The sequence below is a fragment of the Strongylocentrotus purpuratus genome, unplaced genomic scaffold (genome assembly GCF_000002235.5).
Source record: "Strongylocentrotus purpuratus isolate Spur 01 unplaced genomic scaffold, Spur_5.0 spur5_scaffold_13, whole genome shotgun sequence".
In the NCBI taxonomy this organism is placed as follows: domain Eukaryota; kingdom Metazoa; phylum Echinodermata; class Echinoidea; order Camarodonta; family Strongylocentrotidae; genus Strongylocentrotus; species Strongylocentrotus purpuratus.
Genome location: NW_022145598.1, coordinates 36,785,548 through 36,802,557, shown reverse-complemented (window position 1 = coordinate 36,802,557; position 17,010 = coordinate 36,785,548). Strand labels below are relative to the sequence as shown.

General features: G+C 37.4%; 1 protein-coding gene across 1 annotated transcript in view; it reads left to right on the top strand.

Moving 5' to 3' along the window:
• LOC593803 (nuclear receptor-binding protein) overlaps positions 1 to 16,661 on the top strand; it is a 26,177-nt gene extending 9,516 nt beyond the window's left edge. The window contains exons 6-14 of the mRNA XM_030983466.1: positions 1,735 to 1,818; positions 3,915 to 4,069; positions 6,488 to 6,617; positions 7,412 to 7,517; positions 8,843 to 8,893; positions 10,791 to 10,989; positions 13,030 to 13,093; positions 14,828 to 14,883; positions 15,794 to 16,661. Coding sequence (XP_030839326.1) covers positions 1,735 to 1,818; positions 3,915 to 4,069; positions 6,488 to 6,617; positions 7,412 to 7,517; positions 8,843 to 8,893; positions 10,791 to 10,989; positions 13,030 to 13,093; positions 14,828 to 14,883; positions 15,794 to 15,877 — 929 coding nt within the window. The 3' untranslated portion in view covers positions 15,878 to 16,661. The remainder of the gene's footprint in view (positions 1 to 1,734; positions 1,819 to 3,914; positions 4,070 to 6,487; positions 6,618 to 7,411; positions 7,518 to 8,842; positions 8,894 to 10,790; positions 10,990 to 13,029; positions 13,094 to 14,827; positions 14,884 to 15,793) is intronic.
• Positions 16,662 to 17,010: the final 349 nt, after the last annotated feature.

Here is a 17,010-nt window from a genome sequence, read left to right as displayed (position 1 = left end):
GAACTTGAGCTATTTTATCTCCAAGTCAAGTATTTGGGTACCTGGGGGGGGGGGGGGGGGGGGGAGTGGACTGAGATTCAGACTGTTACAGAGAGACATGTATTCTCTAAGCACAGACTCTTATTTTACACTTCACTACAATGCCTTAAAGCCCTGAGCAGAGCCTAGCTCTGTTAGTCTCAAGTAGTAGCAGGAGCAGCTTTAAAGCCCAAGTCCACTCCAATTTTCAAAAAAATTATAGCATGTTGTAAATAAATCAAAGGTTAAAACTGCCAAATATCACGGGCATACTTCAATCAGGATATTTTTAAGAGCGATTTTTGTTTCGGTTATCTCAAGCAAAACATTCAAATTGCTGCACGGATGTGACGTATGCTCCTCACAACGTACCTGTAAGTGCCAGCAGTATACATTCTGACAATCAGGGTATTTTCGTAATGTAACCAATTTAATGCATATGTCTTTGTGAAGTGCCTCGATACAAACTATTTCATTCAACTGATATGAATAATAGTATTTCAATAGACAAAAGAATACAAACTGCAGCACTAGTCGTTGCCATGTAGGACAACCATTATGAATTATTGTCTATCTAATCAGCTCAACGTTTCAGTGGAGTGGACTTGTACTTTAAGGACAGAATCTATAGTGCGCAGTATATAATGCAGTTAGCCTAGTCTCACAACGCAGACACTGTTTCGAACAACTGACAAGTGTTTGTGTAATATGTATTACATGTAATATGCATGTGCATGTACGTCACAGTCTGTTCGAAGGAGTCTTGATGACAGACTAATGCATCGCTACATTATTAAAGCCCAAGGCTATACTGTAGATTATTGAAGTGCTTAATAATTGCAGGCATGGACATGCTGGTCTCTAAGCAAGGAAATGTTTACTTTTTTAAAAATAATGTACCTAATGAGACTTTACCAGACAGATATTGATAATTGACAGAAGAGCACACGAATCAGCAACAATACTTAATAATAATGATAGCTCACATTTATATTGCGCCTAATACTTTGTTTCTAGGCGGGGTCATCGGATTCAGGCTTAACCGCAACACCACGTATGCACATTTTCCACTCCCTGGGGAGCATTTCAGCCAGTCGCAGTGCCACTTGCTAATCCAACCACATAAACTTTCGCATCTTGCTTGAAAACATAACACATGTACATGTATTGTACATATAAATGTGATCCATTCACATACATGTATAGATGTGAGTCTAACCTGGCATGTGGGTTTTGTGTCAGTGTTTGTACATACAGTACATGTATATATAACCGGAGTGTTGGCTCAGTCAGTAGAGCGTCCGCCTCACAACCGGGAGGTCGTGGGTTCGAACCCCGGCCGCGTCATACCAAAAGACGTTAAAAGATGGGAGTTGTTGCTACCTTGTTTGGCGTTCAACAATAAGGGATAGAGCAACGTCGATCTGGGGCTGCTCAGTGGCTGCCGGGCTCACAATCAATTGGGCAAAAAGAATTTCTGTTCCGGTTTAATAAAATTTGGAGTGGACTATTACATGTAGGCTATTATTATTATTATTATTATTATTATTATATACTATGGTATTCCTTAGCAGGAGCATTTAAACCAGCATATGAATATTGATGAAAATAGATAACATTACCAATCAAAAGTTGGAGTTTGTTTGTATATTTATATCAATAGAATTCTGCTCGCAATATTTTGTTTGCATGTGTATTTGTTGTCTCTCTTTTCAGTGGCCCCCGATGCAATAAACAATCATGTAAAAACATACACAGAGGAGCAGAGAAACATGCACTACATTGCACCAGAATATGGAGGTAAGACAGTGTACAAGTAATATGCAGTATTGTTTAGGTGTTAACTCCTCCCAAAGTAAAAAGAAAAGTCTTAATATATAACCAGGGAGGTAGGAGGGATCCCACCTCCCTGATATAACTTTAAGCTGAAGTGACTCTGGGTAATGGTGCTGATGCTCTATTTTGTATATAAATGTCCTTATTTCATTGTGTTTTAAATTCTCTCCTCTAAATTACATCTTTCTCTGCTGCTACTGTTCATCTACATGTACATTACTTATTTTTTTCAGGATCCTATATTATACAAGCATTGCTTTTTAATAGGTTCCTCACATTCTACTTGATCCATTTTATGAATTGAGAATCATTGAGACGTGCTCATTTATACTACATGTATTGTATGATTTTTTATTCTATATGTATGTTTATATTTTCTGTAAAATTTGGAACAAATAAAACTTGGAAACTTGAACTTGAATAGTTGTGTCAATATAGGTATCGACCTTCAAAAATCTTGCAAGTAAAGGTTTTTCAACGCTTTCTGGTAGTGTTTGACATCAGGAACAACATACTAAAAATCTCAGAAAATCAGCCCCACGTTGAATAAAATTTTGTTGGAATTTTAGGAGGTTGAGATACTTTTCTCCATTAAAAAAAACAGGTAGTTTAGAGGCCAAACTCAATGAAGGACATATTTAGGATATTGAGACATAATTCATTTTGATCAAGATTGATGGATTTCATTGTTGTGAAACCTCTGCTATATAGCCGTATTACACGGACATCCGTTTGGTGTGATTACAGTCAGGTATACCGTGGTGGGCAGGGAAACCTTATATTAAAGTAGGAGGGGGTTTTAATGGCTTCTCTTTCCTGCTTTCTCCATCCATCTCGTATGATCATAATTACACTAGTGGGATTTAGATAGTATAGGTCACTGATTCAGGACATGAGATAATTACTGATACAGGATTCAAACAGATGGTGTGATAACAGCTTTATGCAGCTGCATTTCTTTGGAATAATCTCCCCCTTCAAATTTTCAATGCTAGCTCTTTAAATACATTTAAAACAATGCTAAAAACACATCTCTTTAAGTCTTATTCCTGAATAGCTCTTTTGACCTTTTGCCTTTTTTGTTTTGTTTGTTTTTGTAGATTAACGTAAGATACTATTAATTTATGAACTATTTGTATTTTGGTTGTAAGTGATTTGTAATTATGTACATGTATTATTTTCATTTGCAAAGTTTTAATGTTATTTGTATTATGTAATTTGTATTGCAAATTTTGTTTTCTTTACTTATCAGCTATTTTCTTCTAAACCGCTTAGAGGCAATTTGCAATCTGCGGTATACAAATGTTTTATTATTATTATTATTATTACCGGTATGTAGGTTATTGATGTAGACAATTGCTCATGTACCTATTACAGCTCATTTTATGTACATGTATGTTATTACAAAAGAAAAAAAAGGTGTCAGTCAGTCACTCAATAGTGTCTGACAGTGAAGTCTAGAAGCTAAACCGGTTTCCTTGCAAAATTTGAAGACTAGGACACTACTAGTGTTTAAATTTCACAGATAGGACATACACGACATATTCATAATTCCTGCCAAATTCTACTGAATAATAAATGATAGTAATAATACTAAAAACGTTACTTATAAAGCGCTTACCACAGAGGTCTCTAAGCGCTATGAATTTGATGTTGACAGAATTAGATTTTGGCTGCTAAAGGGACATAGTATCTTTAAAGGAGAAGTTTTTTTTATTTATATGTTTTATTGATCATTAATAATCACATTTTACAAACAATCATACGAGAAATTACAGTTAAAACAAAAAGAAAAAACAAAAAAAACAAAACAAACAAATAAAACACAGTAGCAATAATTTATACGATAGTATAAAACAATGTAAAGCTAAAGTCCTAACTCAGCCGCGGGGGGCTCGGGGAAACGGGCTCCTGCAATTCCAGCATGAACAACCCGATAACACACATTAAAAAAAACCTGACCAGGTGACCACGAGCAGACTTCCGCAAAAAGGGATAAAGACCGCTCGGAGAAGTTAACAAATGATGTCATGTATCCTTTACCTACCTGCCTACTGTAGATGGCAATGTGTCGGTGGCTGCTGACATCTATGCATTTGGAATATGTGCCCTGGAAATGGCCGTCTTAGAGATACAAGGGAATGGAGACTCCAGACATATATCAAGGCAAGCCATCTTGACTGCTGTCAATCAGGTCGATGACATTGCTCAAAAGGTAAGAATTGGGAAATGTAAAATGGAGATATCAAACCCCTTAGAATATTAATAGTATTTTTGGTCAGCTGCAAATTGAGAGCAAGAGAGACAGAGACAAAAAGAGTGAGTGAGAGAGAGAGAGAGAGAGAGAGAGACAGAGAGAATTGTTGTCATATATGCAAATTGAAATTTTTTTGAGGATCAAAAAAAAAAAAAATGTGCTCACTACCCCCCACCCCCCCCCACCCCCCCCCCCCCCACTGAGCGAATTTTTGGCCGGCGCGTTTTTCAAATTTTCGGGAAAAAAAAAAAAAATTGTGCTCTGTACCCCCCCCCCCCCCCCCCCCCCACTGAGCGACTTTTTGTCCGGCGCGATTTTCAAATTTTCGGGCGCAAAAAAAAAAAAACAGTTGGGCCCCCTCCCCTAAGAAATCCTGGATCCGCGCCTGCTCACACACTCCCAGTAACACTGAAGGGAGAGAGAAGAGAAGAGAGAAGCTGCACCAGCTGTTATTATTCAACATGTTTTTATTCTTTTTTTGACGAATAACTTGTATTTTTTCTCTTATTCAATATGACTCATTTTTGTAAATGAATGGCCAATCAATGTGTTTTTAGTTATAACTCTCTTTGTTTCCTGTTGTATTTTTGTAATAGGACTTCCTTGATCTTATTTCATGTCTGGATATTCCCTTCCTGTCTAGCTCTAAATGATTTATTATCAATAATATAGAATTCATACTTCTTTCATATCCTACTGGAAGTTCTCGCAACGCCAAACAACAAGTCCTGACAGTGCCATGTTTTAACTTCCTTTCCAATCCAATCCAAAAGATATTTAATATAGCGCCTTTTCCTTGCGGTTACAAAGCGCTGCACACACCACTCCACAAATCAAATGCTAGAATTACTTCCTGCCACAAAAATCTTCACTGTAAATGTACAGTAATACAATTAAAACAAATATAGCGGAATATATTTGTTTTTTGTTGGAAATATGAACATGAATTATCTGCAGCCAATGCAAACTTAACAAGTTTTTCTTATGTATAAAGCACACAATGCAGCAATTTTAATTAGAACTCTTACAGTTTCGCAATTCAAGTTTTAAAAAAAAAGTCTGAATAGGTTGTCTCAGATTAATTTTTTTATTTGAATCAAGTTAACTACTTAGGTAATTAATCTTCAACTTATATTCTTTCTGTAGTTCTTTTACAAAAATATCTTTTCCTTTTTTTGAGCTGACATCCATCAATTTGTTTCCTTTCCCTAAAAATTGCAAGAAATGTCATTCTCATTTTCATTTTTATCAGCATCTTGTATACATCATATATCTTAACCATACCAATGAATCTATTACCAAGACTCTTAATATATGGAAATGGTCTTACTTTGGCACATCCCATGTTGGATTTCAAACTGTCCTGTTGAATGACCCCCATTCTTGATGTAACCATTTTCTTGTGTCCATATAAAACCACCAAAGCGGACACTTTTTTTTTTTTTTTTGTAGGTCAAAAAAAATCGCAACGACTCAGCCAGCCGAAAAATCGCTCAGGGGGGGGGGGGGGGGGGGGGGGGGGGGGTAAGCGGACCCTTTTTTTTGGGGGGGGGGGGTAAGCGGACCCTTTTTTTTTTTTTTTGGTCTCGAAATTTCAAAATTTGACATTTTTTGTCGTTGGGGGGGGGGGGGGGTAAGGTCACCTTATTTAGGTTAGCCGCAACGACTCAGCCAGCCGAAAAATCGCTCAGGGGGGGGGGGGGGGGGGGGGGGGGTAAGCGGACCCTTTTTTTTTTTTTTTTGGTCTCGAAATTTCAAAATTTGACATTTTTTGTCGTTGGGGGGGGGGGGGGGTAAGGTCACCTTATTTAGGTTAGCCGTGGGTATAATTTTTTTTTTTTTTTATTTTTTTTTTTAAATAATAATAAAAAAACAAAAAAAACAAAGGGGGGGGGGGGGGGTTTTAGGATTTTTTAGGGGGATTTACATACATAAAAATACCAAAGGGGGGGGGGGGGGTTGAACCCCCAAAACCCCCCCTGCGTACGCCCCTGATGGTATTTGGTACACAGAAATACTTGAGGACCTTCACCTGTAGGTGTATGATTTATGAGATTGATAATTTTCTTGTCCTAACCTCACTTGGGCCTTTGCCAGTAATAATTATTTAGAAAAAAATGACAATTCTTAGATAGCATGACTTTATCTAGCCTATTAATGTTTGTACTCGGAGCATTCAAGGAATTACTTCCTACCAGTTGCTCATATTGTAGCGCCCATTGTGAAGAGCGGCAAATGTGGATTAATGTCTCGACAAAGGGCATTACTGCTGTCATGAGGCTTCAACCTATAACCTTTGCATTTTCAGTCAAATCTTTAAACCCAGCAATTCCTTTACCTCTAATAACAATTTTTGTTGGTTGCATTTTGTTTCAGAATTTTCTCAAGCGTTGCCTTGACGATGTGCAGAGTAGACCAACAGCCAGAGATCTCCTCCTTCACCCAGTTCTCTTTGAAGTTCACTCACTCAAACTTCTAGCAGCTCATAGCTTTGCCAAAAATGAAAGTAAGTGACAAACAAATCTTAACATACATGTACTGTAGTGCAGCAAGAAAGCAGTAAGAAAGCAGTATTAGTGTGGTACGGTATGTCACTGAAACAGCTTAATCATATCTTCATGGTTAATCATGATAATTTATGCAAATGTTATGCATTTAGGTGATATAACATTGGCATTCCCATTTTAGCTACAAACACACAGCAGTTTACCATCCCATATCTGAACAAGGCTTTAGAAACTTCATTCAGGGGGGGTCTTTAAATCCTATTAAAGCATTAAAGCTTATTTACTAGCAAAAAACTGTATATGTTGGTGCTTTTCATTGCATGTGGCTTTCAACAAGTTTGTTCATATCATTTGAACGTGATTGATAGGACCTGTATTCATATTAAAGATAAAGGTCATGGTCATGCGATTGCATTGTGAAAGAAAAGGTGTGGAATGGATCAGAAAAGTTGATCATGTAGCATGTAAGTATTGGTGTGTACTGCTAAGTTCTGGAGTCATCATTGATCAAAATCTTAATAAATTTGGCCAAGTCTTGGTAAAGTAACAAGCACTGTACACAGAAAGATATATATGGGACTACACAAACGGTGTCGGGGACACCAACCTTGATTTCCTAATATTTCTATGCTCATTACTCGGCCAGTATACATTTTCTACCAATTTTTTTGGCAAATGACATTTATTTGTAATCTTGAACTTTCAGTGTAAGTTTCGTTTGATTCTGTGAGAATTGATTTTCTTGTTTCTACCAGAACTCACCTTTATCTTTAATGCACATTGAATTTTGCAGGTTTTCTACAAGAACACTTATCAGACAAAGAACAGAACAAAGTGCAGAAGGATGATGTAATAGCTACTATTAAACTCCAAGGCCAAGCTGAAGAAGTGCAATGGAGGTAAACTTGATTCATGATTTTACCCAGGCTTTTCCACATGAGAGGTTACTCTGTGTAAAGAAGGACATCATTTTATAACAATAATTAAAGATAAAGACCAATAGAAAACACTTTGTTAAAGATAAAGGTGAGTTCTGGTAATGCGATTGCATTGTGAAAGAAAAGTTGTGGAATGGATCAGAAAAAGTTGATCATGTAGCATGTAAGTATTGGTGTGTACTGCAAGGTTCTGGAATCATCAAAATGATAAGAAATTTGGCCCAGTTTTGGTAAAGTTACAAGCATTGTACACAGAAAGATGTATATAGGACTACGCGACACATGCCCTACACGTGCGTTATATATATCAGGTCCAAATAAATATAATATTTTACCAAATATATCAATTAGTATGCGGTTTCTCAGCAAAATTTGTATCACTACGTATTATTCAAAACATATTCTTTCACATGATTGGTAATAAAAGCTTCCATTTCATTTTTTGAGAGGGGGGCGTTTCCAAAACTGGTCTTTACCTTTAATAAATGTATTCTTCATCAAAACTTCCCTACCAGTCATGTAGTTTGACAGGTGTCTCATGAAACACTCGGGTAACTATAACTGTCTAAACAGAGAGGGTGTCCTACATGTAGAAAGGTCAGTTGTGGTATTCTTTCTCTGCTTTGCAATTATCTCTCTCTCTCTCTGTGCTGACACATCTTGCAGAGATGCCATTTTTCCAGATTTGTCTTCAAAATGTAAATGGTTCTGGAAAAAATTGGCTGGCCTGGCCTGGTAGCCAACGTTCGCCAGTGCAGCATCACAAGCCTGCATGTGTTATACAGAATGGTTCATGCTACTCCTGCCATCGCCATGCAGCCCAACTATTAAAGTTATACAACAATACTCAATAGCATCTAATAAATCAATTAAAGAAACTATCACAGACTGAAAACTAGCTTTCCCCCCAAGTTGTGCATGAATCAAAATTATATTCCCAGGGGGGTGTTTCACAAGGATCCCAAGTAGAACTTAACTCTAAGTTGGACTTAAAAATTATGGAGGTCCATTTGTAGCCTTAAAATGAAATATATATTTAGAAGCAGAAATTTTAAGAATTTTAGTTTTTTCATAAATTCCACATCAAGAAAATGAAATCTCCTTGATAACAGAAAATTTGAATGATTTGAATCAAAATTTTATGCCTTTTAAAATAACTTTTACTTACAATTTTCAAAGATGCTAATGGCTTTCCATAATTGTTAAGTTAAACTTAGGATCTTTGTGAAACAGCCCCCATGTCTTGTATGTACACTATTCATATTGTGATTGTTTCTTCTGAACAGGGTAGCTCAGGTGCCTGCCTTGGAGCTGGAGAAGTTCTTAGAAGAAGTCAGGTTAGTAGAGGCCTCATGTCAAGGCAAAAGGAAAGAATGTACAAGGGATACCAACTAGACATTTTTATGCCTCCGTTACGAAGTAGCCGGAGGCATTATGTTTTCGGGTTGTCCGTCCGTCCGTACGTACGTCCGTCCGTACGTACGTCTGTACGTCCCGTTCTCGTGATCGCGTTATCTGAAGAACCGATTGATGGATTCCTGCCAAACTTTGGTCATGTATGTATCTTGCAGAGCCGATGAACTGATTAGATTTTGGGGTCACGAGGTCAAAGGTCAAAGGTCACAGGAATCATTATGTATGCAAAAACAGCTCGTGATCGCGTTATCTGAAGAACCGATTGATGGATTCCTGCCAAACTTTGGTCATGTTTGTATCTTGCAGAGCCGATGAACTGATTAGATTTTGGGGTCACGAGGTCAAAGGTCAAAGGTCACAGGGCTCATTATGTATGCAAAAACAGCTCGTGATCGCGTTATCTCAAGAACCGATTTATGGATTCCTGCCAAACTTAGGTCATGTATGTTACTTGCAGAGCCGATGAACTGATTAGATTTTGGGGTCTTGGTCAAGGTCAAAGGTCATGCGGCTCATTATGTATGCAAAAAATAGCTTGTGATCGCATTATCATTAGAACAGATTGATGGATTCCTGCCAAACTTAGATCATGGATGTATCTTGCAGAGCCAATGAACTGAGTAGATTCTTGGGTCATGAGGTCAAAGGTCAAATGTCATGGGCTCATTATGTATGCAAAAATAGCTTGTGAACGCATTCTCATTAGAACTGACAGATGGATTACTATTTAACTCAGGACATCTTGCAGAGCCAATGAACTGAGTACATTTTAGGGTCATGAGGTCAAAGATCAAAGGGTCATATATGTATATGAGAAATTGCTTTTTGGTTTGTAAACTTGCTCTATGACGGAGGCATCATTTTCGACTGCGTGCAGTCGAAGTTCCATCTAGTTTTTGTATAATTCTTTCTTTTTGCCTTCTACTATTTCCTCTCTTTTATTCCCCCCCCCAAATCCATAATTTCTTAGTTACATATTTTGTATCTATTTATTGATTTTCTAAGTATACTTTGTTCATGTTTTATTGTAAAACAGAATCTGAGGAACTAACACTTCAACAAGCTCTGCTTCTAGTTAGTTCCTCTTTTCTCGTGCTATTTCTATTATATTTGTTGTTTCATTGCATATTTTGTTGGTAATATACATGTACTTATTCATTGTGTTATATTTCGCATGAGAAATAAAATAAACTCATTTGAGTCATGATAAATGAAAATCTAACCTTGATAGCAAACTAGTCTAGAGGAAAACCGAAAAATCAGTCAAGGAGACTGGTAAAAGTTGTAATCACTAAATGTATGAGCTCTTCAAATTGGCTGAATCAGTAATAGTTGTGATGGTGGACAACTTTCCTGTTTGTTCCAACACAAGAATGTACACAAATTTACATTTTTCCAAAATGTATGACGAAGGAGGGTGTTTGTTCTTTAATACTATCCTATCCACAATATATTTTGAGAAGAGGGAGAAGGGAAAAGACACTTCTAAAGGAGAAAAACAGAAATTAATGATATTTTTGTACACGACAAACTGAGAGCCATTCATGGCTATGTTATGATCCACTGACCAAACAGCCAATCTGCAGTTTTAAGGGAAGTTTTAAATTAGTATTATCTTTCAAATGCCATTGGAATTTAACCTGTTCATTTTTTTGGCCTGCAAATGGGACATAGTACCTTTAATTGTTGTTGCTCAAAGTAAACAAAAAGTGAATGCAAACAAAAAAAAAAGATTAAAGAAAACATTAGAAGAGAGATATATATCCAGAGGAAGAACTGAAATACCCACTCTAACCCTCTAACATGTGTATCAAACAGGAATGGTATCCATCCATTGACGGCCTTTGCCATGAAGAGGTCATACCCGGTCAAGATACGACCTCAGAGTCCTGAGACCCAGGAATCGGTCAAGAGCGCTACACCAGAACCCATTGACATGGAGAATAGGAAGATTACTATGATGCAGTGCGACATCAAACAAGGCAAAGAGGGAGAGGAAACACAGACTAATCTACATGTGAGTTGGGACAGCTTTCATTATACAGTCAAATCTGTCTGTAGCGACCGCCCAAGGGAAACACAAAAAGTGGTCTTTGTAGACGGGTTCCTTTAGTGCATGTTTCAATGAGACACCACTTTCCAGGGAAACAACAAATGTGGTCTTTGTAGACAGGTGGTCACTAAAGCAGGTTTGACTGTAGATACAGCCATTTTTATGATGCAATTAAACTTAATGCACAATTCCTTGTAAATAACCTAGTAACAAACTATTAAGTTCATCTGTTATGAGTCATAATTTAATATTGATCGTTAGTAGGTTGGACATGCCAAATTGTTTGTGTGATATGAATTAAAGCAATCTGAAATATGACTAGTGAATTATAATGCGTAGCAGGTGCGTGTAATATAAATGTCAGTCAGCAAACACAGATTTATACATGGTTACTGGTATGTTATGATTTGGTATGGTTTGGAAAATCTCGCACTGACTGGAAGAATCAAGGGGAGGAGAAGTAGGGGTAGAAGGAGCATTCTGTGGATGAGTAGCTTAAAGAGTGGAATTGATCTCAGGGAAAATGAATTACTTCATAGAATATAGGACAGAGAGTTGTGGCACTCCATAGTCGTCCACGTCACAGTATATGACACGTAGAGAGAGAGAGAGAGAGAGAGAGAGAGAGAGATATTATGAAAATAGCATATACTTTTACACCTGTTGGTAAAGTTATTGAATTGAGACTGCTGGACATTGTGAAGGGTGTCTTTCGTAATGTGGAGGTAATTCATTTGAAAGTTCTTTCAGGATTTCCAATGGACTTTGCTCTATCTCAAGTATCTCTATGCTTGGTATGATGGCCATGTATGACTACTAGCAAGAAAGGACTGTCGAGGAATGAGTCAGAGATTGCATAACCCATGCCTATTCAACATTGGTTTGCAACCTTCAATCCAGGGATCCTTTTCACAAAGCCTTTTTTCAATGACCAATGACAAAAATCAGTGACAAATCTGCTGATAACCAATCAGAAGCAAAGATTTCAGTAGCTTATAACAAATCCTGTCATTTGTCACTGATAATAATAAAAATAATAATAATAATAATAGCCTAATAGTCCACTCCAAATTTTATTAAACCGAAACGGAAATTCTTTTTGCCCAATTGATCGTGAGCCCGGCAGCCACTGAGCAGCGCCAGATCGACGTTGCTCTATCCCTTATTGTTGAACGCCAAACAAGGTAGCAACAACTCCCATCTTTTAACGTCTTTTGGTATGACGCGGCCGGGGTTCGAACCCACGACCTCCCGGTTGTGTGGCGGACGCTCTACTGACTGAGCCAACACTCCGGTATGATGACAAGTTTTGTGAAACACCCCCTGGACCAATCACCCTACCTAACCCTAAACCTGACCTTTATTAAATCCAGGCAGGGAAAAAATTATTTAAATAATTTCGGGGACTACTTTTCAACCTCGCTTGAATGAAAATAACACTATTTAATTTGTTTTGCATTCAGTGAACTCTATGCTCATTTTGGGGGGCTATTTTCTGACTTTCTGGGGCTCTTTTTGGCATTTCATGGGCTAATTCACCCTGAACCCCCCTGCATTTTTTTCACTGAACCCTGGTGCAACTTGCACCAAGCCCTAACCTTACAGTATATCTTGACAAAATGAAACCCCACACAAAAGTTGCCTGAGTGAATGTTGGGTCAGGGAATCAGATAATATCTGTAAATTCAGGGAATCCCTGGTTTTCTTGTGGAAAAAATTGAGAGAGAAAGGCCCGAATTCACAAAGGAGGTTTATGTGCGTCATATGACGCGTTTTTACAAACCAGGTTTGTAAAAAACGCGTAGAAACGCATCATATGACGCACATAATCCAAGGTTTGTCAACAAACCTCCTTCGTGAATTCGGGCCAAAGTGTTTGTAGTACTTGCAAGGTAAATTTTCCTGCCGATCTGTTGAGAAAAAGAGGATTTAATGATGAAAAATGTTTACAAGAGACTGACTGATTGTCTTATGTTTTTGTTTTTTGTCCATTCTGAATGACAGTTGGAGTTATTATTGAGGCTGGATGATACAATGAACAGACATCTTAGCTGTGAGATTACTGCAGGTAAGTTACAATATAATCAACCCACTGCATACTAATACACTCCCAACAATGGAAGAAATACAAGATCAGTAGATTTACGGATTTAAAGACCCCCCTGAATGAGGTTCCTAAAGCCTCGTTCAGCTATGGGAAGGTAAACTGCTGTGTGTTTTTATGCCTCCGTCCACCAAAGGTGGTGCCGGCCGGAGGCATTATGTTTTCGGGGCTGTCCAGATCACATGGTTCACGGTTTGAGTCCCACTGCGGCACAAATGTCCTTTGTCAAGACATCAAACTGCATTTGCACTATGCAAAATATCCAATTGATATTATCATAGTATAAGTATGATGAATGAATACCAGTACATAACAATAAATAGTTTTGAGTGACAGGATTTCAATACTAATTTCGACCCTATGTGACTGGTAAATTCATAACGATTTGCATACATTTGCATGATTAACTTTGCATGAAGACAATTTGATTTCGTGATTTCTGTAGAGAAGGATATAAACGACATGCATTTTTAAGAGCTAAAATGGGAATGCCAATGTTATATCAACAAAATGCATACAATTTGCATAAATTATCATGATTAACCATGAAGATATGATTAAAGGGTTTTGTGGAGAACAATTAAACTCTGGGCCTAATAACACTATGAATATGACTGACAAAGAAAGCGGACAAAATATACAGTTCCTCAGGTAGACAAAGGAACATCCCTTCACTGCTGTTATGTAAAAATGTGTAGAACAGGTGTCACATGCATATTCACTTGTTCTACACATTTTTACATAATAGCAGTGAAAGGATGTTCCTTTATCTACCTGAGGAACTGTATATTTTGTCCGCTTTCTTTGTTCGTCAGGTTCATAGTGTAAATCCCACTTGAGCCTATTAAAATAATCACAGCTAAAGTCATCACTATGAACATGACAGACAAAGAAAGCGGACAAAATATACAGTTCCTCAGATAGACAAAGGAACATCCCTTCACTGCTATTATGTAAAAAGGTGAATATGCATGTGACACCTGTTCTACACATTTTTACATAATAGCAGTGAAGGGATGTTCCTTTGTCTACCTGAGGAACTGTATATTTTGTCTGTCATGTTCATAGTGCATGGAAGTGATTCTTTGCCCTCTTGAAAGGATCACTTCCACCTGTGTTTATTAGAATGTATGACAGGTGCATGCATAAATAATGATTACATAACTTTTGTGTGCATGTATCCAGTATTAGTCTCAGTGGGTTTTACAAATTTGTACAAGTGACCTTTATCTGCGCGTGTGCAGATTGTATCTACAAACTGGGGCCCATTTCATAAAACTTTTTATCCAAAACAAATGCTTAATTTCTATGATAAGTTTGCTCTCAGCCAATCAGATGCCTTGATTTCAGTAGCTTATAACTTATCTTTAAGTTAGACTTAAAAATTACTGAAAGTCTTTAGCATCTATGAAATTATTTTGTAAAAGTTATTTTAAGAGGCATAAAATGTTGATTCAAATCTTCCATATTTCTAATGTCAATGAGGTTTCATGTTCTTGATTCGGAATTTATAAAAAGTCTAAAATACTTGAATTGTCACTTCTGAATTATTTTATTTTAAGGCTACATATGGCTGTCAATAATATTTTAGTCCAACTTAGAGATAAGTTTGACTTGAGATCTTTGTGAAACAGGGCCCTGGTCTATAACCATTGCATGTAATTCTCTAAGTGTAACTGATTTTTCTTTCTTTGACAGAGGAGAGCCCAAGGGTACTTGCCAATGAACTTGTCCAATATGGCTTCATTAGTGATGTAAGTGTTTGCATCAACCACTGTGTTTTATAACTAGCATTAGGGCAAGATGGCCACATCTCGGTTAAAGTGACTCGGTAACGTTGTTGAAGGTTGATGAAAAAACTGCATCATTTTTGTATGATATGTTACTTATTATATCCCCTCTACTGTTCTAACCCTCTGAAAAGCAAACAAATCTTGAAAAAAATCTCAAACAGCAAAGATATTTATGTTTTGAGGCGTCACTGTGCAACACCCCCTAACAGTAAATTCTCCCAACCAATTTTTGAATTTCCCAACCGTTTTTCCATAAAAATAAGACATAAAACAGGCTTTAAAAAATCTTTCAGCTCTTAAAGATATTATAATAATATAGTTGGGAATTCAGGAATGGATCAGATCAGTTTCTCCCAATTTTTATCATTAATAATGGTCTGTTTTAACTCAAACTTTCAGATTATCTTTAATTGTCCATCTAGCATTGAAGTCACTACCTTAGCACCATTTTCTCTCATCTGAACAATGTTACCAAGTCCCTTTAATATTGTGGTATCCTCCTGTTCAGCTTACCACATGTGTTCGTATCTACATAGCCAGTTTTGTATTGCAGGAGCAGGGATAGCGCAGGTGAATACAAAAAACAGTTGAAGGAGAATAAAGACTCGTATTTGTGTACAAAATGTAGAATGGCGGATCTAACACCATCATGATTGGGTTGGTGGAGGAACGATTGCCCCAATCCTACTTTGATTAGCTAATAACATAGATTAAATAAGGGTAGTTTCTTTTTGTACTTTAAAAGGATGGTTACATTTTTTTTGGGGGGGGGGGGAAATACAACAGATTTTTTCAAACACTATTCTAAGGAATTTTAATTTTGAGGTTTGTCATGTAGGTGAGAATGTTTTTGTTTGTCCTCTCATCACAGTTTGACAAAGACAGAGTGGCTGGCATCATCGAAGAGAAGGTGAACATTGTGGTACAGAGTGTGGTCCCTGCCATAGCAACGTAGTATACACCCACCCACCTGAACCTTCTCATCATCGCCACGCAAGCTCTCTCAATCGCCACCTGACCACGCCCGCTCATCACCACCTCACAATGCCCGCTCATCGCTACCTGACCACACCCCCGGCCAAATCTAGCTTCATCAAAGTTTCATTCCTTCCTGGTTGTCACTATGGAGTGACCCATGTGGTGTCTTCAGTTCTACACCACTGTGCCATTATATGAGTTTTCAACCAGTGCGCATTCAATATAAAGGAGTGCGATTATGTATAATATATGTTTTGTATGGGACTCAAAGGTTTCTATTTTGTGGCATGTCCTAGCGTTCTGAGTAATCTCTATTTCTGACTTGGCTTGGTGCAGATATTTATGAAGCCTTTATGACAGATGTTCATAAAATGATTTGGGTTGGAGGACATGTTGAATTGGTTGTGGTGATACATGTTGCATCACAGAGACAAACTACTATCCAAGATAGAGGACAACCAAACAAGATTATCTACATCTTCTCTTAGTGTTACCGTTCATCATGGGTAATCACCATTGGCCCCTCAAGATAAAGGACAACCAAACAAGAGATCATCTACATCTTCTCTTAGTGTTACCGTTCATCATGGGTAATCACCATTGGCCCTACAAGATAAAGGACAACCAAACAAGAGATTATCTACATCTTCTCTTAGTGTTACCGTTCATCATGGGTAATCACCATTGGCCCTACAAGTTAAAGGACAACCAAACAAGAGATTATCAACATCTTCTCTTAGTGCATACCATTCATCATGGTTTGCAAATACCGGTAGAGATATTTGATTGATTGAAGTGAGAGAGAGGAAGAGAAAGATAGAAAAGACAATTCACATGTAAATATATCATTACCACTTAGCTCTAGCATATTTATGCTTCACTCCATTCCTGCATTCAAAAGTACCAATGTAATGATAAGCTATTGCATGTTTGTCGTGTGAGGTATTTAATACTTTGGAACTGTTATGCAAAGTCTTTGACAGGGGGAGGGGCATTTGTCATTAACATTACGTTTTGTTGTCAGACTTTGAAGGATTTGGTGAGAAAATTTCCCCACTATTTATATTGACATCATATCTGTTTCTTTGTCTTTATTTTTGTTATTAGTAT